Genomic DNA, 23,940 nt, shown 5'->3' on the forward strand with positions numbered 1-23,940 from the left:
CTGCCAGTGTGCCCATCAATTGCTGCTACTGTGCCCCAGCAGATGCTGCCAGTGTGCTGATCAATTGCTGCTACTGTGCCCCATCAGATGCTGCCAGTGTGCCCATCAATTGCCGCTACTGTGCCCCATCAGATGCTGCCAGTGTGCCCATCAAATTCCACTACTGTGCCCCACCAGATGCTGCCTGCAATTACCTGTCTCAGAGCGGGTCAGCGGTGGTCTCCTGCACGTCCTCCATGTCTTCTGCCATCCTCTCTCAGGCATCCTATAACAGCGCCTGACATTCCAGCCAATCAGGTGACTGGTAACAGACCCGGGAACCTGATTGGCTGAGAGGTGGATTCAGTGTTAGAAAAGCGAATTCCTTCGCTTTGCTAACACACAGCTGAGTGAACAGCGAACAAACAGCATGGTGCCCGCTGTTCACATTTTTGGGCGCCTATTATAGCCTTACGGCTCTAATCAGGCGCTTCCAAAAAACACCCCCACCGCTGTAATTCAGGTGCCCGTCACCCGAAAAGGGTCCGGACACCTAAAAAGGGGGTGTCAGCAGCGACCATAGATAGATTCATGTATAAATCTATCTATGGTGATTAGAGCGGTGCAAGAGAGAGGGGGCGGAGCTCCTATATCTAAATGGTATAGAGTAAAAGAGAAAATGTTTATTATTTAGTGTCTAAAGTATGACTTTTTTAGTTTTAGAGTGGAGAGGGATTTGAATACAGTGTTTCCCCGAATATAAGCCCGGGTCTTATATTAATTTTGGCTACAAAAGACACAGTAGGGCTTATTTTTGGGGTAGGTCTTACCATATAATGTGCTGTCTTCTCTCCTCCTATCTCTCCCTGCTTGATAGGAATCCCCAGTGTGAACTGAGTTAAAATGCTTGTAAAATCCTCTAATCCACTCCATTGTGTGTGTTTCTGTAATATAATTGTGCCAAATACCTTCGTTATAGTGCCGCTCTGCGCTTGTGTGACTCGCCGGAGCTCTCTTCCCCGCAATTATATTACAGAAACACACACATTGTACATTATATACTACTGTAATAGAGTAGATTATAGGATTTTACAAGCATTTTAAACTAGGTCTATTATTTTCGGGGTAGGGCTTATATTGCAGCCCTCCTGGAGAATAACGCTAAGGCCCCGTACACACGAGAGGATATCTGCTGGAAACGGTCCGCCGGACCGTTTCCAGCGGATAAATCCTCTGGCGGATTTGGATCTGATGGCTGTACACACCATCAGATCGAAATCCGCGCGGAATACATCCGCGGTGACATGTCGCGCCGTCGCTGCGACGATGACGCGGTGACGTGCGCGACGCGGCGACGTGTGCGACGCTGGAAGGTAAATACTTCCACGCATGCGTCGAATCATTACGACACATGCGAGGGAGGGGAGCGGACGGACTGATCCGGTGAGTCTGTACAGACGACTGGATCAGTCCGCTGGACTGGATTCCAGCGGATAGATTTCTTAGCATGCTAAGAAATCTTTATCCGCTGGGAATCCGTCGGCTGGATTTTTATCCGCCGGGAAATGTCCGCTCGGACGTACACACGACCGGATCTATCTGCTGGAACTGATCCGCGGATCAATCCCAGCGGATAGATCCGGTCGTCTGTACGAGGCCTAAGTCTTATTTTTGGGTAGGTCTTATTTTCCGGGGAAACATGGTACTAGATTAGAACTGTCTTATTGCTGTCGGAATCTCTATTAGGGATATTCATCCTCCCTATTTGTCCTGGTGACCATCATTACCAAAAGTGAAAGAAAATGACAAAACCAGAACAGGAATAGAGGCAAAATTTCCAATGGAGACACTGGTTTGGTGTCCCTGGGGACTACCAGTGATTTCTTTCACTTTGGAGGGATTTACTCTAATGCCCCGTACACACCATCACTTTATGTGATAAAAAAAAACGACATTTTCTGTGAAGTAAAAAATGACCTTTTTGAAACTTCAATTTTCAAAGACGAAGTTGCCTACACACCATCGTTTTTCTCACAATGATCTAGCAAAGCGAGGTTACGTTCCACCACGTTTTTCCATTGAAGCTCGCTTCATAACTAGCTTCTGGGCATGCGCGGGTGTAAAAACGTCTTTTTAAACGACGTTTTTTGCTACACACGGTCAATTTCTGTGAAGTAAAAAACGACGTTTTGAAAAACGACACATAAAATTGAAGCATGCTTCAATTTTTTTTGGTCGTTTTTTACAAGACATAAAACAACGTTTTCCCCCACACACAGTCAATTAAAGTGACGTTTTTAAAAAAAAACTCCGTTTTTTTTCATCACATAAAGTTATGGTGTGTACGGGGCATTACTTTCTGGCTATGGCAAGGGGAATCTCTCCAATGGGATACGGATTGCAAAAAATAACTTGACAGACTATACCTTTCTTTACTCTATCCAAGATGGAAATGAAAATGTTTAGGCTTCATTTCTACTTTAACACCCAGGTCCCTGCTGGTACCTAGTATGTGTTTTTTTTGCAAGCTTTGCTGTTGGAAGGTGTTGTACTGAAATTAAATGACATAATTAAGCCTTTCTGGGACTTTGGTACATTCATGTAATTTCCCACTTATTCTCTTTCTTAACTCTGGAAAGTAATTATAAAACTGCTATTACAAAAGAAACACAACATTGTAGACAAAAGGAGGCTGATAAGAAAATTACAGTACTGCTGTTGATAAGAAAACAGTATTCTTTCACAGACATTTTTTTCCCCTTTAAATGTGATTATATCTTTATCCATGAATCCAATTACATTCCTTATTTAAAAAATGACAAAAAAAAAAAAAACTGTAGTTTAAAAATCCTTTTTAACCTATTTACTACAAAACTATACAACTACTAGAAAGCAAATTGTGTCTCTAAAAAGTTAATTTCAAAAGAAAAAAAAATGTATTCCGTATGAATGGGAGGTTCTGAAAGAAGGTTTTTCAATGCATAGAAGGAAATCTTGATTAGTACATCACAGAATCATGACATGTATATGCTAATATTTGACTATAGTTTTGATTGAGTTTAGACTATAGGGGAATTATTTTAATCTGGAAGGTCAACACTCATATTTTCAAACTGTTTTGGGCCTTATGTAGCTTGTACATGTCATTCTAGGTTTCTGCATACTTTGTTGGAAGCTCCAGCATCATTAGTCACTGTACTCATCATCTAAAAATTTAGCGATTGGTACCTAAAATAAACATGATCTTCTTGATCACTTCCTGTCATCTGGTGCTGCTAAAGTAAGGTGATCAGATTTTTTACATGAAATCCAGGGAAATATATATTTTTTTTTTACTAGTAATGGCGGCAATCACCGACTCGCTGCCAGTAGCCGCCACTTCCTGCCTTACAGCCTGTCAAGTCTTAGGCCCCATACACACGGGAGGATTTATCCGCGGATACGGTCCAGCGGACCGTTTCCACGGATAAATCCTCTCAAAGATATCCGCTGATTTCGATGGGATGGAGTGTACACACCATCCCATTGAAATCCGCGCGGAAATCCTCTGGCGATGACGTGTCGCGCCGTCGCCGCGATTATGACGCGGCGACGGGCGCGACGCTGTCATATAAGGAATTCCACGCATGCGTCAAATCATTACGACGCGTGCGGGGAATCCCTTTGGACGGATGGATCCGGTAAGTCTGTACAGACGAGCGGATCCATCCGTTGGGATGGATTCCAGCAGATGGATTCGTTGTGCATCACAGCAAATATCCGATCTGCTGGAATCCATCCCAGAGGAGATTTCTCCGCGGAAAGAGATCCGCTGGCGTGTACACACCATAGAATCTATCCGCAGAAACCCATTTGCTGGGATTTATCTGCGGATGGATTCTATCGTGTGTATGGGGCCTTACTCTCCGGGCTCCGGCTACTACTGGGTGGGAAGTGGAGGAAGATCATTCCGCCAGGGAAGGAAAGGACATAAGCAGGCAGGCGGTTGGCCCGGGGCTTGAGCCAAGGCAGAAGAAAATGCGAGCAGAGCTGAGTGGGCATTCACCCGAAACTGAAGAAATATTCCCTCCGCTCCGACCAGCACATGATCATCAGACTGGGGAACAGATAATGTAACAAATTATTTCTCCATTTTTTATTCTCCACTGCAGTGGCCGCTGGTGCTCAACATTTTTTGGGGGGCGCAAACAAACAAAAAAAAGAAAAAAACATCAATTGCAGCCTCACTGTGCCCATCAAACACAGCTACTGTGCCCATCAATTGCCACCACTGTGCCCATCAAATACAGCCACTGTGACCATCAAACGCAGCCACTGTGCCCATCAATTGTCGCCACTGTGCCATTAAATGCAGCCACTGTGCCCAGCAATTGTCGCCACTGTGCCAGAAATTGTCGCCACTGTGCCATCAAACGCAGCCACTGTGCCATGCCATCAAATGCCATTCCATCAAACGCAACCACTGTGCCATCAATTGTCACCACTGTGCCCATCAATTGTCGCCACTGTGCCCATCAAATGTCGCCACTGTGCCATCAAATGCAGCCACTGTGCCATGCCATCAAACGCAGCCACTGTGCCCAGCAATTGTCGCCACTGTGCCATGCCATCAATTGTCACCACTGTGCCATTGTTTTTTCTAATTATTATCAACTTTTGAATACAGTATTTATTATCATTGCACTTTATATCATTGCACCTGTAGTCACTTGATGCAGCACAGCAGCACTTTATATATTTATTTATATAATTTTATATAATTCATTCTCTCTGCATTCATATATCTAGGTTTATATGTTATTTCATGAGGGAGCGCAACACCACAATTTGATTATTTTTTTATTCTTTCGTGGGTAGTGTTTGACCCTTGCAGTGTTTTCGGCACCCTTGAGCAACTCTATTTACCCATAATAGCGCAGGAATACCCCCGTTTTACATATGTGCCCATCAATTGTCACCACTGTGCCCATCAATTGTCGCCACTGTGCCATCAAATGCAGCCACTGTGCCATGCCATCAAACGCAGTCACTGTGCCAGGCCATCAAACGCAGCCACTGTGCCATCAATTGTCACCACTGTGCCCATCAATTGTCACCACTGTGCCCATCAATTGTCACCACTGTGCCATCAATTGTCGCCACTGTGCCATGCCATAAATTTTCACCACTGTGCCATCAATTGTTGCCACTGTGCCATGCCATTAAACACAGCCGCTGTGCCATGCCATCAAATGCAGCCACTGTGCCATAAATTGTCACCACTGTGCCCATCAATTACTGCCAGTTTGCTGCCCCCCCGTCCCCCAGCACTTACCTTTCTCGGGTCAGCCATCCTCCCTTGATGTCTTCTCCCAAGTCCCGCCCTCGATATCGCTTCAGCCAATCAGGTTACCGGTAACTAGACCCGATGAACCTGATTGGCTGAGACGAGTGTTAACCAGGGAACGCACACACCCTGTGCGTCCCCTGGTTAACTATTTGGAAGCCGATTACAGCCCAACCGCTGGCTCTGATAGACACTTCCACACAGCCAACCAGCTGCCGTTATTCAGATGGCTGGCACTCATCAGGGGGCCGGCCATCTAAATAGTGGGCGGCAGCGGCGACAATACATAGAGATTCATGCAATGCATGAATCTCTATGTATTGGACACTGTTTGAGTGACGGCGCAGTAGAGAGAGGGGGTGGCGCTCCTGAGTCCACTGTGGATGCACCGACTCTACTGCACTGACTGTCTTCGAAATTGCCCCAGCCCCTGTTCAAATTGCCTCAGCCCCTGTTCATCGGACAAACCGATCGTGTGTGGGCCCCATCGTTTTTTTTTCCATCGGTGAATAAAAATAGAACCTGTTTTAAATGTTTCCTATGGTTAAAAAACTATAGAAAATAAACGATCGTCTGTGGGGAAGTCCATCAGTCAAAAATCCATGCATGCTCCGAATCAAGTCGACGCATGCTCGGAAGCATTGAACTTCATTTTTCTCAGCACGTCGTAGTGTTTTACGTCACGACGTTGGACACGATCGGATTTTTAACCGATGGTGTGTAGGCAAGACTGATGAAAGTCAGCTTCATCGGATATCCAATGAAAAAATCCATCGGATTAGATTCCATCAGATGTCCGATCGTGTGTACAGGGCTTAATAGTATACCAACCAGATATCTCAAGGGGCATTACAGTTAAGCTTTGTGGACTAATTTAGAAGCCCTTTTTAAAACAAACAACTCTTTACCATTTTCATGTTCTCCACATTCTATATATTGTGCACTTATACCTTACTTTTTCGAGATTGGACACTGCACAGTACATATGCTCTTTCATCCTTCTTTTACTTTCTAAACAATACAAAACCATGCACCAGCTGTGCAACAAATTCCAACTCAAGTGACATTGCTATTATATTTCAGGATGTTCAGAGCCGGCTGAGCAGGCAATCAGTATGTGACTCACACAATATAAATTGAATCTGCAATAATACTCAGAACATAATGCAAATCTCCTGTTACAGGTCATCAGCATTGTCATTTGTAAGAATAATGTGCACCTTTCCATGGCTTTTGATCACAACTATCATAAGCCTGTTTGTGAAGTCAAAGTAAAATCTTTCTGAATAAACTTTCTGGCGTTATTAATATGTAACATAAGAAGAAACTATTTTTTTTGGTCAGTTTTATTTCTTTCTTTAACCACTTAAGACCCGGACCTTTAGGCAGCTAAAGGACCCGGCCAGTTTTTGCGATTCGGCACTGCGTAGCTTTAACTGACAATTGCGCGGTCGTGCAACGTGGCTCCCAAACAAAATTGGCGTCCTTTTTTTCCCACAAATAGTGCTTTCTTTTGGTGGTATTTGATCACCTCTGCGGTTTTTATTTTTTGTGCTATTAAACAAAAATAGAGCGACAATTTTGAAAAAAATTCAATATTTTTTACTTTTTGCTATAGTAAATATGCCCCAAAAATATCTAAAAAAAAAAAAAATTTCCTCAGTTTAGGTCGATACGTATTCTTCTACCTATTTTTGGTAAAAAAAAATCGCAATAAACGTTTATCGGTTGGTTTGCGCAAAATGTATAGCGTTTACAAAATAGGGGATAGTTTTATTGCATTTTTTTTTCTTTTACTACTAATGACGGCGATCAGCGATTTTTTTCGTGACTGCGACATTATGGCGGACACTTCGGACAATTTTGACACATTTTTGGGACCATTGTCATTTTCACAGCAAAAAATTCATTTAAAATGCATTGTTTACTGTGAAAATGACAATTGCAGTTTGGGAGTTAACCACAAGGGGGCGCTGAAGGGGTTATGTGTGACCTCATTTGTGTTTCTAACTGTGGGGGGTGTGGCTGTAGGTGTGATGTCATCGATTGTGTTTCCCTATAAAAGGAAACACACGATCGATGACAGCGCTACAGTGAAGAACGGGGAAGCTGTGTTTACACACAGCTCTCCCCGTTCTTCAGCTCCGGGGACCGTTTGCGGGACTAAAGCGGCGATCTGGTCCACGGGTCACGCAGTCACGGAGCTTCGGACCGGGTCGCTGACACGCGCCCGCGACCCACTGCTGGGCACTTAAAGAGGACGTACATGTACGTGCTTGTGCCCAGCCATGCCATTCTGCCGACGTAAATGTGCAGGAGGCGGTCCTTAAGTGGTTAAACATTTCCATAATTCTTTTGTGCCACTTTTTATATACATAAAAGCTTCATTTTAAAAATAGAGATTTTCTTTAGTTTCTTTTCTGATGCTGCATTTGCAAAGCATTCTGGGTTTTCTCATAAAAAGAGACCAGCAGAAGCTGCTCACATTTATACTGTGTTTCTCCAACTGATACGGCATACTAGAAACAGGAAGGGGGATATCTCTCTCCTCTAAATCATTCAGCTGTGTGTTCTCAATACATTTGAAAAGTTGTAAATCAAATTATTTTTTACTTTACAGCTCCAAAGTAAAGAACTGTAGAAAACGCGTAGTCATTGGAAATTTAAACATTGCAAGGGAATTTTCTCTTTCACTTAGTGAATGAGATGAAGTTTCGCTGACGTGCATTATCCAACTATGTGCAAGCAAAAAAATAATAAAAAATACTGTTTTTTTTTGCTTGTGATTGGGTATTCTTTGCAAAGTGAAATATCACCGCATTCATTAAGCTAATGGACTAATCCCTTTAATTTAATGTCAAGTATTAGGTTGAATTTTTGCCCTGACCATCAAAATATATAAAGAAACAATGGGCCAGATTCACAAACTAGATACGACGGCGTATCTACTGATATGCCGTCGTATCTCTATTTCTATCTATGCGACTGATTCATAGAATCAGTTACGCATAGCTAGTCCTAAGATCCGACAGTGTAATGGACTTACACTGTCGGATCTTAGGATGCAGTACCGCAGCCGCCGCTGGGGGCATTTCTCATCGTAATCCAGCGTCGGGTATGCAAATTAGCACTTACGGAGATCCACAAAGCTTTTTCCCTTTGTGAAGTCGCCGCAAGTGTTAGTTTGCCGTCGCAAAGATAGGGCTACTTTTACAAAGTGTAAAGTTAGTACACCATGTAAAAGTATACCCGTCTTTCCCGCGTCGCTGTCAAATTTTTTTTTCCGCCACATCTCTTTTTTACCCGTCGCGATTCACAAAACCTCGGCGCAACGTAACTTCGCACAAAGCACGTCTGGAAAATAGCGTCGGGAGCATGCGCAGTACGTCCGGCGTGGGAGCGCGCCTAATTTAAATGGGACTCGCCCCATTCGAATTGGCCCGCCTTGCGCCGGACTGATTTAGGATACACCGCCGCAAATTTCCAGGTAAGTGCTTTGTGGATCGGGCACTAACTTGTGTAATTTGCGGCAGTGTAACTTAAATCAGAAAAGTTACGTTGCGCCCGCTGGTTGTGAATCTGGCCCAATGAGTCCATAGCACTGTTTCTATCCTATATATTACAATATTTATTTAGGTGTTTTAATAAGGCAAAATAATCTAATCTAATTATAATATAATGTATTGTAATACTGATACAAAGTCACATCCAATGCACATTTTGGACCTTTATCTGTGGTCTAGGGACTGACTGCTACTGAGGTTTTTTGTTTGCTCAAAGAAGAATACACGTTATGATAAATTGTGATTAGCTACAGTAAGGTAATCATATTCACATTCATTCAAATGCATGACTGCAGAATGAGATGTTTAAAAAAGTTCTCCAAAGGAATCATATTATTCATTCAAGGATAATTTTGGATAAAGAGATGGCGGTTTAACTTTTCTCCCTTTCTTGCCTAAGCCTATTTCTGTCATTTGGTGTTTACGAGTTAAAATCCATATTTATTGCTAGAAAATAGATGTCACGCTTTAAAATTGCACACTCTGGCGACAAACTATGGTATCTAAAAATCTCCACAGGCAACACTTTAAAAAAAAATTACGGTTACCAGGTTAGAGTTAAAGAGGAGGTCTAGTGCTAGAATTATTGCTCATGCTCTGACCTCACATGTGTGATTTGAACACAGTTTAGATATGCAGGTGACTTCCGTATGCTGTTTCTTTGCTGCGTGAGCTCGCGGGGATGGGGGCACTTTACATTTTTTTTTTTTACATTTGTTTACATTGTGTTTTTGTTTTTATCACTTTTATTGCTGTCACAAGGAATGTAAACATCCCTTGTGACAGTAATAGGTGGTGACAAGTACTCTTTATGGAGGGATTTGGGGTCTAAAATACCCCAAATCCCTCCTTTGCACTTGAAAGTATTCAAATCGCTGAAAATGGCGATTCTAAATACTGTATTTTTTTTAAAAACAGGCGCCATTGGTGGCCGAGTAAACCAGAAGTGACGTTGTGGCGTTGCTTCTGTGTTTACAGAGAGAAGACTGGAACTAAGGAAAGGCGGCGGGAGGGGCTTTAGCCGCATCGGTTTTGATATCCCTGGAAAGCAGATCACCTGCTCTAAAAAAACGGTAACGGGATGATGCCTGCAGCTGCGGGCATCATCCAGGTATAACCCCCTAAAACCGAGGCCGCATATATGTGAACACTTGGCATTAAGGGGTAAACTGAGTCTGATTTCCTGTAATCTATATTCATTAATGATCATGTTTTAGGTAACAATTTCAACAGAATACGGTCTTCATCATTTAGGCACATTTAAGCATGTGAAGTGTTAGCAGTGCTGGTTTATTCTATTGAAAAGTAGATTTATCTCTAGTGATGGACGAACATCCGACGGGACGGTTCGCGAACGCTAACCGCAAACTTTCGCAAATGTCCACGAACCGCAAGTGCGCAGCGGGCCCCATTGACTTTAATGGCAGGTGAATATTAAAAACCTTCAGGTCATATTTGCAGCCACAAAATACTTACTATCTGTGCACAAATAGTCCCACAACATGGACACTGACCTACCAGAAGTATTAAGTGAAAAACCGGATACATAAGTAAGTGCCGGCCATTACAAGCCCCAAAAATTACCCGACAGGCGCTCACATGACAGCAAACAACTTTGTATTCTGTGGCTGGAGGTACATTAAGCTATTCACCGGATACAGAAGTAGGTGTCGGCCATTACACGCCCCAAATATTAGCCCACATGCGTTCACCTGACAGCAAACAACCTTGTATTCTGTGGCTGGTGGTACATTAGGCATTCACCGGATACAGAAGTAAGTGCCGCCCATTACAGGCCCCAAAAATTAGCCCACGGCCACAGGCATTCACCTGACAGCAAACAACTTTGTATTCTGTGGCTGGTGGTACATTAGGCATTGTAACAGCACTGGTGAACGGAGTGAACCACAACTGCGGTTAGCAAGGAATTCAATGCAATTCTCTATGCGACAACTCAGTATTATGCCCCAGGCGTGACTCCTCGCAACAGGAGTTTGGGGGATCTATACATCATCTCTGTGTCACATAAAGAAAGGCGTTGAGCTACTAAGCATTGACGCATTACAACATGCGACCAAGGCTTAGCGTTTAAAATTAGTTTGAGAGTACATATAGTATATGTAGTAACAAGTATTAATTGCGTATGAGAGGCAACATAGCTCAGGTACTATGAGAGTAGATATAGTATTAGCCCACGGCCACATGCGTTCACCTGACAGCAAAAAACGTTGTATTCCGTGGCTGGTGGTACAATAGGCATTCACCAGATACAGAAGTAAGTGCCGCCCATTACATGCCCCAAAATTTAGCCCACAGGCATTCACCGTACAGCAAACAACTTTGTATTCTGTGGCTGGTGGTACATTAGGCATTCACCGGATACAGAAGTAAGTGTCGGCCATTACAGGCCTCAAAAATTAGCCCACGGCCACAGGCGTTCACCGGACAGCAAACAACTTTGTAGTCTGTGGCTGGTGGTACATTAGGCATTCAACGGATACAGAAGTAAGTGTCGGCCATTACAGGCCTCAAAAATTAGCCCACAGCCACAGGTGTTCACCTGACAGCAAAAAACATTGTATTCTGTGGCTGGTGGTACATTAGGCATTCACCGGGTACAGAAAAAAGCGTCGGCCAATACAGGCCCAAAAAATTTGCCTGCAGGCGTTCACCTGAATTTGAATGAAACATGGTCTACTGGTCACATGTGTTGAATTCCTCCGAGATCCATGCTTTATTAATTTTTATAAATGTGAGGTAGTCAACACTGTTGTGAGCTAGGCGAGTGCGCTTATCGGTCATGACCTCCCCTGCTGCGCTGACCGTCCTTTCGGACAGGACACTGGACAAGCCAACAGTTCCATTGTAAATTGTGCAAGCTCTGGCCAGAGGTCAAGCCTGCCCACCCATTAGTCCAGGAGTTCATCACTTCTCAGTGCGTCCACATCGGCCGTTAACCCGATGTAGTCGTACACCTGTCGGTCTAGGCGTTCCCAGATGCTGGATCCGGGGGACAGCTGTCGATGGGTCGGCTGAAAGAATGATCTCATATCATTAGTGACCAAGACATCTTCAAACCGCCCTTTTTGTGCTGTTGGATTGGTACCCGAAACTGTTTCTCTGTGAGTGGAAATTCCTCTGCCAGCGGACGCAAAAGCAGAATGCAGCATTTCTCGAAGCAAGACCTGGAAGTGCTGCATTCTGATAGCCCTCTGTGATGGTGGTAACATTTCCACTATGTTTTGTTTGTACCGGGGGTCTAAGTATGTTGCCACCCAGTACTGGTCCTTGCCCTTTATGCTTTTTATACAGGATCCCTCTTAAAACATTGGAGCATGCACTTGCACTAAACTGGAAGCGCTGGCTCCTGCTCATCATCCAGGATAATGTCGTCCTCGTTCTCCTACCCACATCCACGGACAACACCAGGGATCCCAGAAAGGTTTAAAGCATGCTCTTCTTGCTCCTCCTCCTCCGCCCCTGCACCATCCTCCTCTGACTCCTCTTCAGACTCACGTTGTTGATTTGTTTCAGGTGGAGTAGCCCCCACTAAGGAATTCATCCAGCATTGCGACTTCCTCATCTTCCTGCTCCTGCTCCTCGACAGCTTGATCAATGACACAACGCAATGCACGCTCCAGAAATGAGGGCGTAAGGTATGATGTCACTGATGGCCCCTTGCTGTGTCTGACCAGTTTGTTGATCTCATCAAATGGCCACAGAAGTCTGAATAAGTCGCGCATGAGCAGCCACTGGCACGGTGCAAAAAAACCAAGCTCCCAGAACCTGTCCTGCAGCAGAGTTCGTACAGGTAGTCGTTAACTGCACGTTTCTGCTGGAGCAGCCTATCAAGCATATACAATGTTAAGTTCCATCGCGTCGGGCAGTCACAAATAAGACGTCTGACCGGCAGGTTGTGTTGCCGCTGAATGTCAGCAAGGCGAGCCATGGCCGTGTAAGATCTTCTGAAATGGGCCGAGATTTTCCTGGCCTGCCGCAAGACGTTCTGGAGCCCAGGGTATTTGGCAACGAATCGCTGCATGACCAAGTTCAGGACGTGTGCCATGCATGGCATGTGTGTAATTTTGCCCTGTTTCAGCGTGCTCAGCAGATTGCCACCGTTGTCGCACACACCTTTACCAACTGTCAAATTGAGCGGTGTTAGCCACTGATCTGCCTGTGAACGCAAAGCTGAAAGGAGTGCAGGACCAGTGTGGCTCTTGACTTCTAGGCAAAGCAGACGCAGCACAGCATGGCAACGTCTCACCTGGCATGTCGAATAGGTTCTGGGGATCTTGGGCGGCGCAGCGGAAGAGACAGTAGCATCGGAAAATGAGGAGTCAGCCGAGGAGGAGAGGGAGGATGGAGTAGGAGGATGAGAAGAAGAGGCAGGCCTGCATGCAATCCGTGGCGGTAAAACCAAATCTACATGGGTGCCACGGGTTACATGCTTGACCGCCGTCAGAAGGTTTACCCACTGGGCAGTGAAAGTTATATACCTTCCCTGCCCGTGTTTGCTAGACCACGTGTCTGTGATCCGATAAATCTTGGCATCGACACTGTGTGCCAGAGATACATTCACTTGCCGCTGAACATGGCCATATAGCACTGGGATGCCCTTCTGTGAAAAACAAATCCATCCTGGGACCTTCCATTGTGGTGTTCCAATGGCCACAAATTTTCGAAAGGCCTCTGAGTCCACCAATTTATATGGCAGTAGTTGGCGGGCTATCAGTTCCGACAAGCCAGCGGTCAACCCTTGGGTTATCCGGCGTCATCGTTTTTTTTACGATCGAACATTTGGGCCACCGAAGCCTGCCTTTTTGCAGAAAAACGTGAGGAAGGCATGATGGCAGGTGGAGTGGAGGACAATTGTGAGCATAGAGGGGAAAGAGAAGGAGAAGAGGCTGGATGGTAAGAGACTGGATTGTGGCTTTGTGGGTTCTGATGGCATGGCTCCCACTGGGCTCGGTGATGGGAGGCCAGGTGCCTTCTTAAGGCGGTCGTCCCTAGGTGAGTGTTGACTTATGCGTTGACTGCAAAGGCTGCAGATGGCCACACTATTGTCTGCAGCGGACACAAGCCCTAAAAAAAGCCCACACTGCGGAGCCATGGGCCGGCGTCCTGGGAGCGCCAGATGTGACCGTACATGGTTGATGGCTCGCTCCTGACACATTAGGAGTCTGGTTTGTCCCTCCTGTGCAATGTAAGTTCGGCCTGCTTCTCCTCCCTATCTGCTGGTCCATCTCTCCCTCTGAACTCCCCTCCTCTTTCTCTCTTGTGGGCATCCACGTGATGTCTGTAGACACGTCATCATCGACGTCACCTTCCCCATTACTAACAATAGAGATCTCGGAGTAGGCAGCAACAGCGGGCACAAACCTCCTTGGGCTGATCTGAGTACTGTCGTCAGACTGCTGAGTGCCGGCTGTTGCTACCTCCTCTTCCTGATCCAATGCCAAGAATGGCTGTGCATCCGAAATGTCTTCTGATGGATCGGAAAATAATTCCTGTGACTCAGGAGGAGGGTATATGGTGGTGTTGATGGCGAGCCACTCAACCAAGTCTGGTGCGTTCTTTGACGTAATCGAACAAACATTGTGCCACTTCCCACTTTGGCTCTGGCCTGGTGCTCCTGCCCTACCCCTACCACCCCTGCGGAAGGGCCTGCTCTTCCTCTGCCTGTCATTTTTTAAATGACCCTGTGACAAAAGTCTCTAAAGCAGCGCAGTATATGTGGAAGAAGGTATATAACAAAATCTGTCGTTTTGGGGGGCCACTGGTTTATCGCACGAGTTGTGAAACTTTTTTTTTTCAAGAAATTTTGTTAATGTGTGTAGCAGAGGTAACGCAGCGAAAGAGGCAAAAATTCAGCAGTATAAACTAAATACACCGCCAGTCACAATGCTGCACAATACAAATCCACTATAATATGCTTTCTATATTCGAAAGTATATTTTAAGTATATTTTAAGTGTATATTACACCTATATACTGCAGAGCAAGTAGTACACCTATTCCAGTGCTTGAAAGGACTTTTGTGGACCTGTTAGGTAAGGATTTGTGTCACAATAGTCTGTCGCTGCTGGAAACAGCAACCTGTCCCTACACTGACAAAAAGTATATGAATGTATTACACACCTATTTACTGCAGAGTAAGTAGCACACCTATACCAGTGCTTGAAAGAACTTTTGTGCACCTTTTAGATAGATTTGATTGAATACACCCTGTTCCTGCTGGAAACACCAACCTCTCCCTTCAAATCACACATGTGAGGTATCGCTGCGATCGCCAGAGCAATAGCAATACTTCTAGCACTAGACCTCCTCTTTAACTCTAACTTGGTAACCATAATTTTTTTTAAAGTGTTGCCTATGGAGATTTTTAGGTACCGTAGTTTGTCACCATTCCACGAGTGTGTGCAATTTTAAAGCGTGACATGTTTGGTATCTGTTTACTTGGCGTAACATCATCTTTTACATTATACAGAGAAAATTGGGCTAACTTTATTGTTTCGTTTTTCTTAAAATTCATGAAAGTGTATTTTTTTCCCTAAAAAAGGGCAGGGCCACACAGTGATGTAAATGGGTGACCCCACCCCCCCTCTGACATCACATGACATGCAAAGAGGTGGAGTTACCCTGTTATGTCACTGGGTGGCCCCACCCTTGGCTATATAAATGGGACCCCCATTGGAACCACCACACCATTTATTTTTAAATTTTTGCACAGGGTTCCCCTTAACCACTCCAATACAGCGTTATATAAGCTACACTGCCTGCATTGACTGAATATAGAGGCCCAGATTCAGGTAGAATCGCGCAATATTTGCGTGGGCAAAGAGCAAATTTTTTTCTCTGCGCCCACGCAAATATTGCGCTTTGCCCGCGATTCACGGAGCAGTTGCTCCGTAAATTGCGCGGGCAATATGCTAAACAGCCGGGCGCAAGGCTGCCTAATGTAAATGATCCCGCCGGGGGCGGGAATCATTTAAATTAGGCGCGCTCCCGCGCCGAGCGAACAATGCATGCTCCGTCGGGAAACTTTCCCGACGTGCATTGCGGCAAATGACGTCGCAAGGACGTCATTTGCTTCTAAGTGAACGTGAATGGCGTCCAGCGCCATTCACGGTTCACTTACGTAAACGACGTGAAATTTAAATTTCACGGGCGGGAGGCGCAGCTATACTTTAGCATTGGCTGCGCCTGCTATTAGCAGGAGCAGCCTTATGCTAAAGGCGCCGTACGGAAACTCCGTACCTTGCGTACGCAGGGCCCGCGCAACTTTTGTGAATCGGTGGTAGTATGCAATTTGCATACTATACGCCGATCACAATGGCCGCGCCCCCTAGCGGCCAACGCAAGAATGCAGCCTGGGATGTGAAGGCATAAGGAGGCTTATGTTTGTCACATCCTAGGCTGCAGTCGGTGTAACGAGGTTCCTGAATCAGGAGCACTCGTTACACCGGAGCAAGTAAGCACTTGCGCTGCGCAACTATGGTTGCGCGGGCGCAAGTGCTTCTTGAATCTGGGCCAGAGTCTACACTGAATATCTAGTCTACGCTAAATGCAGAGTATATATATACAGTGTATATCCCTTTCACGCCGACGGAACGCATATATGCATCCTCGGCTTTCGGGGGTTATACCAGGATGATGCCTGCAGCAGCAGGCATCATCCCGGTACCGTTGTTTAGAGCCGGCGATCGGCTATCCAAACAAAACAACCGATGCGGCTAAAAGCCGCTGGTTGTTATGCCGGAGGAGCGGGAGGGGACATCCCCCTCTCCCGCCGCCTCTCGCCGCTCTGACCGGGCCTCCCGTCCCACCGGGAGACCCGATCCACGATCCGCTGCCTTCTGTGTCCAGGCGGAGACTGACACTAAGCCGTAAACGGCTTTGATTCAGTCTCCGCATTGAAACCACGGAAGCGACGTCATGACTTCCGGGTTTCTCGGCTGCCAATGGCGCCGGATTTAAAAAAGTACACAGTATTCAGAATCGCCGTTTTCGGTGATCTGAATACTTTGAAGTGCAAAGAAGGGCTCAGGGGTCTTTTAGACCCCCGATCCCTCCATAAAGAGTACCTGTCACCACCTATTACTGTCACAAGGGATGTTTACATTCCTTGTGACAGCAATAAAAGTGATCAAAATGTAAAAAAAAAAAAAACACAATTTAATATTATAAAAAAAATAAAAATTAAGAAAAAAAAAAACTTTTTTTAAAGCGCCCCCCTCCCCGCGAGCTTGCGCAACAAAGAAAACGCATACGGAAGTCGCGCCCGCATATGAAAACAGTGTTCAAATCACACATGTGAGGTATCGCCGCGATCGTCAGAGCGAGAGCAATAATTCTATCACTAGACCTACTCTGTAACTCTAACCTGGTAACCGTAAAAGAAGTTTAAAGCGTCGCCTATGGAGATTTTTAGGTACCGTAGTTTGTCGCAATTCCATGAGTGCGTGCAATTATAAAGCGTGACATGCTTGGTATCTATTTACTCGGCGTAACATCATCTTTCACATTATGCAAAAAAATTGGGCTAATTTTACTTTTTCATTTTTTTAAAATTCATGAAAATAAATTTTTCCCAAAAAGTTGTGTTTAAAACACCGCCGCACAAATACTGTGTGACATAAAATATTGCAAAAGTCGCCATTTTATTCTCTAGATGCTCTTCTAAAAAATATATATAATGTTTGGGGGTTCTAAGTAATTTTCTAGCCAAAAATATGGATTTTAACTCGTAAACACCAAATGTCATAAATAGGCTTAGGCATGAAAGGGATATACTACACTGTATAGATATACATATCAAATACACTGCCACTAACTTACCTGTCTGCCTAATCTAGCTCAAACTATCTCCATCCACACACTATACATGGCCGCTATATAAGCAGCTGTATAGAGTGTGGACTTAGTCTCCCTGAGCCATGATACCCTCTTTAGGCCTCGTACACACGACTGAGAATCTTGTCGTAAAAGAAACGTCATTTTTCTCGACGAGGTTCTTGTCAAGCTTGATGAGAATCTTGTCAAGCATTCCTTGCATACACACTGTCAAGACAAAATCTTGACGTTCTCAAACGCGGTGACGTACAACACGTACAACGGCACTATAAAGGGGAAGTTTGAATCCACTGACGCCACCCTTGGGGCTGCTTTTGCTAATCTCATGTTACTGTGTGTTAAGTAAAAGTTTGGTGAGAGACAATCCGCGCTTTTCAGTCTGTAAACAGCGTGACGAATGTGCTATCTCCATTACGAAAACTACTTTTACCAAAGGTGCGCTCCCATCTCATACTTTATTCTGAGCATGCGCGGGTTTCTAAGCATACACATGAACGTGTTTCTCGTCGTAAACCAGCCCAACGAGAAACACGACGAGGAAATTGAGACTCCCGACGAGAAAAAAGAGAACATGTTCTCTTTTCTTCTCGTCGAGATCCACGGCAGTTTTCTCGACGAAAAACATACACACAACCGTTTTTCTCGGCAAAAATCCTCTGCCAGCATTTTTCTTGATGGATTTTGCCGAGGAAAACGGTCATGTGTACGAGGCCTAAGCGTCCCTTCTCCAGAGAGAATAAGTTCAGTGCTCGCAAACTTTCTTCATAACTAATATCCTCCAGACCCTTTATTAGCTTTATTGCCCTTCTTTTTACTCGCTCCATTTGCAGTACATCCTTCCTGAGGACTGGTGCCCAGAACTGGACAGCATACTCCAGATGAGGCCTGACCAAGTCTTGTAGAGTGGGAGAATTATTGCTTTATTTCTGGAGTTAATCCCCTTTTTAATGCATGACAATATTCTGTTTGCGTTGTTAGCAGCAGCTAACAAGAGTCCTATCATCTACTAGGACACCCAGGTCGTTTTCCATCCTAGATTTCCCCAGAGGTTCTCCCCCTAGTGAGTAGATTGTATTCATATTTTTGCCACCCAAATGCATTATTGTTAATTTTTCTACATTAAACCTCATTCGCCATGTAGTTGCCCACCCCCTTCGCTCCTAGCTTGGTGAATATGTTTATGGCCAAGTAGGAGGAGGATGTCGTCTATGCCCAGAAGAAACCGGAATTTTTTACTTTGGGTGACGTACATAAACAAAATCCTCCTCCTTTGGGATGGAGATCTGGATTCCTTCAATCATTTCATGATACATTTGAATATTAACAATAGAGGTATCTCGTTAACTTATGAGTGTAGTACAACTAAAATACATTTATAGACTTATAAATTAATGTCAAGAATTATCAGTTGGAGATCACATTTTAAATCAACCGATAGGAATGGTTACATCCCAGTTGACAGTTGTCATCACAACGCCTGGTTAAAATCTCTCCCCCGTAGTCAATTGTTACGTTTACGTTGCAATTGTACTAATGTGTCTGACTTTGTGGACCAATCTTTGGTCATCAAGCATAGATTTATTGATAAGGGGTATGTAGCTAAGGACATTGATGTTGTAATTCAGAACGTTTTGAATATAGTAATATGTTGTTGGCTGACGGGGTCCACCAGCAAGATGATCAAAAGTTCAAATGGTCTTTTTTTACTACATCTTCATTACAACACAGACAAATCAAAGAGATTAGCTGAAAGCAGGCATTGGAGGGTCTTGAAAACTGACCATTATCCAGGCCCTGTACTCCCTGATCAAGCATGAGTTATTTATAGGGATGCTATTCTTTGCAAGGTAGTGTCGCACCAAATGTGGTTGACTCCCCAGCGAGAATTTCCTTTTTCCATTAGCTAAAATGTTTCTATCCTTGCCATAGGTGTATTGTATGTCATCATAACACTGGTGGCAGGAGGAAAACCGAGGCCTTTATGTCCACCGCGACAGGCTGCACACATCAAATGAAACACTTTACCACTTGTGCTACACATCATATAGTCGATCTATCTTGCCCATGCATGAAACAGTATGTGGATCACACTATACGTCCCTTTTCTGTTAGGATAAATGAACACATTACAAATATCAAGAATGGCAAGGCTAATTAAAGTATCCCGAAACATTATCTTCGCCACCCTTCAGGTACCCAGTTTTTAATTATAAAATGTAATTTATTGCACATTGGAGAGATGATTCTTGTATTAGAGGTGTATCGCGTTTAGAGACATTCTGGATATATACGAATTGAAATCTTATTGAGCCCATGAATATTGATTGGGACATTAATGCGTTCATCAACAAATCCTGAACATTATAATTCTGTATCCTGTTTTACACGTTTTTAGCAATTTTATACGTCATTCCACTTTTTCAGGTATTATGTAGCTTAATTTTTAGACACCATGTATGTTTGTCTATTATCAAACTCTACTGTGTCTATTTTACACGTTGCTCAGGTTTGTTTAGACGAGTATGTCATACATGCTTTAAGATTTAGAACTTTTATATTTGTGTTGGCACAAACTATCTGATGGCCTGGTATACCAAGGCATAACTGTCATTATATTTATATATCAAGGCATAATTGTCATTATATTTATAAATCGCTTGTTTAGAGCAAAGCTCGGCTCTCAGATAGAATGCCATTTTAGTTTCATCACATGATGTCACGCCATGTGTCAGCCGACCTGGGAGTGGCTTGGTGTGCATCTTCAGTGTCACGTTCCCTAAAGACATGATTCTAATACGGGATGTCAGGTGGCAGCAGACCAAAGCAGGGCTCGGTTTGCGCTATGGCCGCCATTGTGGTTCTATATCTCTAACAGACGCCCGTCCAGAGTGATGCTTGGCTATAAAGCTGAGCGTCATTTTGGTGCATCACGTGGCGCTGAGTCTGAGGACATCAGACCAAGGTGATACTTGGTCTGTGTCTTGGGTGCCATGCTTTTAAACACATGATCTTATCACATGATGCTCCATGTCAGCAGGCCAAATCTAGTCTTGGTCCATGCCACGGATGCCATTATGTTTTGATCATAAGACTCTATATTGCCTAGTTAGAGGCTTGGAATGCACGCCACTTGCCATTTCAAATCCACTTCTGGTCCGGTGGATATGCGGTCACCCAGACATGATTGGCAAATTAGTTATGACTTACATTTTATATTGGTGCAGTACATGGGCGCCAGCTAATACCCCAGATGACGTCTTAGTGAACGAAACACATCAGAACGTACTGTGGTGGCTCCATGATACTGCATTTTTATTCCTTTCCTGTGATCACACTATACAACGCCTGTATTTGTCTAAAATGATGTAAGTGCATTACTTTATTTGATAATCATTTTATGATCAATGATTTTATGCTATGTGGTGATTTATTCCCTCTATGACTCTTTTTCTGATGATGGGAGCATAACCCTTTTGGATGTTGGATTCGTACTGCCATGCACTCCTGTTTGCTGGTTCCTAGGAAATTCACGTTTTGCATGTTTGGCACTTTGCCGCTGGCAGAGGGTCCACAGTGTCCGGTAAGAGTACCCAATTCTTCTATGTGGTTGTGGCTACACATTGGGTGGTGAACCCTGTCCTTGGTGGTTGTCCTCTCCAGGAGGTACTGAGAACCTCTTCCATGGTGGTTTACCTTCATAAAGGCAGAACATTCAATCTTGACCATTTATGATTTTTTTCTTACTTGAAGTCACTTTTTCTACTTCTTTTAGACTCACTTACGTTTTTTACATCTTTTTAGATGGACATTGTGATTCATATTGTTTATATTTCACTATTAGGTGCCAGTCATGGGCTTAATACATTTTTTCACTGTCACTTTATATTGTTTGCACATTTTTATATCCTGCAATATTCATATATGCCACAGGGGCCAGTCATTGGCCTTATTGCATTCCTGTACTGTCACTTTAATTGTGTACTCATTTGCAAATATATATAGCACTGCATCCTTTTTCTAATTTATAAACTTGCTAATGAGATGATAGGATCGTGTTGCATTTTCCATCATGCTCCACAGGAGCTTGAACTTGATGCACAGTATATTCATAATCTAATTTACATGGGCTGGCATCCAGTAATTACTTAAGTATGAATTTATTGCAGGCATGTTGGGTTTATTAGTATCCTATCATCAGCCCCAATATTGGCACATTGGCAGAGGAGACATTATTATAGTTTTTATTGCATAAATGCATCAGAAGTTCTCCGGCCAAAGTTACAACTTCTACTACATACAACATTCTGTACATGTCAGCGTAATACTTTTACTGCAACAGATTTACTATGGATTAAGCAATTTGCTAATTCTTCCTGAACATGACTGTGCAAATACTGTACCCATGCAATGTTAATTTCAGTATGACTATTATTTCATAAATGGCAAAGGAGAAAAAATGACTTCAGGCTAGGAATTTTCATCTTGCTGATGGACTGTTCTCCCTATAACAGTGCCTTACAGTTATCTGCTAAGGTTTTTTTTGTCCTAATGGATGACCTTGGTACAAGTGGGCTAAATAATGCTGGCTATTAGACTGGGGGCATCTAGTGTCAGAATAAAAGTAATGGGGAAGAAATCTCTGGAATGAGGCTGAATATTGTAGCAAAACTGGTTTATTTGTTTTATCTTAATATTGACTATTCATTTTTATCTTTTTTTTTTTTTTTTGTGGTTGGAGTTTGGCTTTAAGTGGATACCTCAATTATGTCTAGCTGCTATAGGCAGCTGCTCTTGTCTTGCTCTCATTTTCTGACTTCTAGGTTTTCTAAATTGAGACTTTCTTAGGTAAGGATGTATTAATTACCAGTTTACTATCAACAAAACAATGTGTTGCGTCACTTCTATACATAATATATCACAGGACATGCACACACCCATATAAGATGCTTACTTCCAGTAGCCAATTTGACTGCAATGTGATGCCTCCAATGAATCATTGTTAACATGCTTACATTTAAGACACTTACTTCATTGATACTGATTTCAGCTTCCACATACTGTAAACCTTTCTGCAGGATGGAGATAAGAGCGGCAGGTGGCACTAGTGTCCCATTGATGTTAGACTGGCTGATGTGACTTTCAATTCCAAATGTAAATGCAGAGTGAGAGAAACCTGAAAACAAGGAAAGCCAGCTATGACATTCATCAAAAAAAAAATCCCTGCTTAAAAAATAACAACAACAACAACCAGCAGATTTATAACCAGGTTGGGCAATTTTTCTGCTCCATGGTACAATACATAAAATGTATTTTATATTGTCATTAACAAAAAAAAATTACTAGCTAATAAAATTCCCCCAAATTTACATATTTTGGCCCTAAAAAACACCACCTATTCAGAATAGATATTTTTATTAGCGGTATGCGAGATGTTAGAGATTATGTCTTCCAAACAATTATGCCTGTGCAGGAAATAGAAGCATAATGATCCTCAGCATTGTAATTGATTGAAACCTCCTGAAGAGATAAGCTTGTGCACCCAGCTATGATTTGATGTACAATGTTCAGTATTTATCTGGTGACCAGTAGAGCTGAGCCATTTCTTTCAGTTGAAATGCTTTAAAAGGAAATCTAGATTATCCTATGCTGCAAAATAAGGATAAAATACTGTAAAGGTGAAACATGTTTCATTAGATAGCCAGGGTTATTCAAAAAGATGGAGCAGATTTAAACTTTTTTTTTCGAACAAACGGGAAAACTGCGAAGAGAGCTTTTGGCCGGGAATCCCGTGTATGCTCCTCGCAGTTTTTCCGACGGGAAAACTGCCCAAAAACCGCCGGACAAAAAAGAGAACCAGCTCTCTTTTTTCCAGCCGGTAAAACCAGCAGACTTTTGCCCAGCGTTTTTTGGCAGTTTTCATATGGAAAAAACTGCGATGGAGCATACACACAGCCATGATTCCTGAACAAAGCTCCATTGCAGTTTTCCTGTTGGGAAAACCGTCTGTGTAGGGGGAAAGACTGACCGAGCAGGTTCTCTGCTTTCCCCTCTTTTCCCGTCGGAAATCCCGCATATGTGTACGGGGCAATAGAAGCACATTCTGAACATCACTGGATATAAGAAGGTTGAATGTTAAAACCGCCGAACAGTTCCATTCAATGCCACACAACGGCACTGTTTCTTGTTTATAGGAAAATGCTGATGCCACAGGAGAAAT

General features: G+C 43.6%; 1 protein-coding gene across 3 annotated transcripts in view; it reads right to left on the minus strand.

Annotated features, from left to right (window-relative positions):
- Window positions 1–23,940, minus strand: part of TBL1X (transducin beta like 1 X-linked) — a 396,289-nt gene that overhangs the window by 52,889 nt on the left and 319,460 nt on the right. For all 3 annotated transcript variants that reach the window (XM_040338145.1, XM_040338146.1, XM_040338144.1), the window contains one exon: window positions 22,751–22,896. In XM_040338145.1, the coding sequence (XP_040194079.1) occupies window positions 22,751–22,896 (146 nt within the window). The remainder of the gene's footprint in view (window positions 1–22,750; window positions 22,897–23,940) is intronic.

The sequence above is a fragment of the Rana temporaria genome, chromosome 2, assembly GCF_905171775.1.
Source record: "Rana temporaria chromosome 2, aRanTem1.1, whole genome shotgun sequence".
In the NCBI taxonomy this organism is placed as follows: Eukaryota; Metazoa; Chordata; class Amphibia; order Anura; family Ranidae; genus Rana; species Rana temporaria.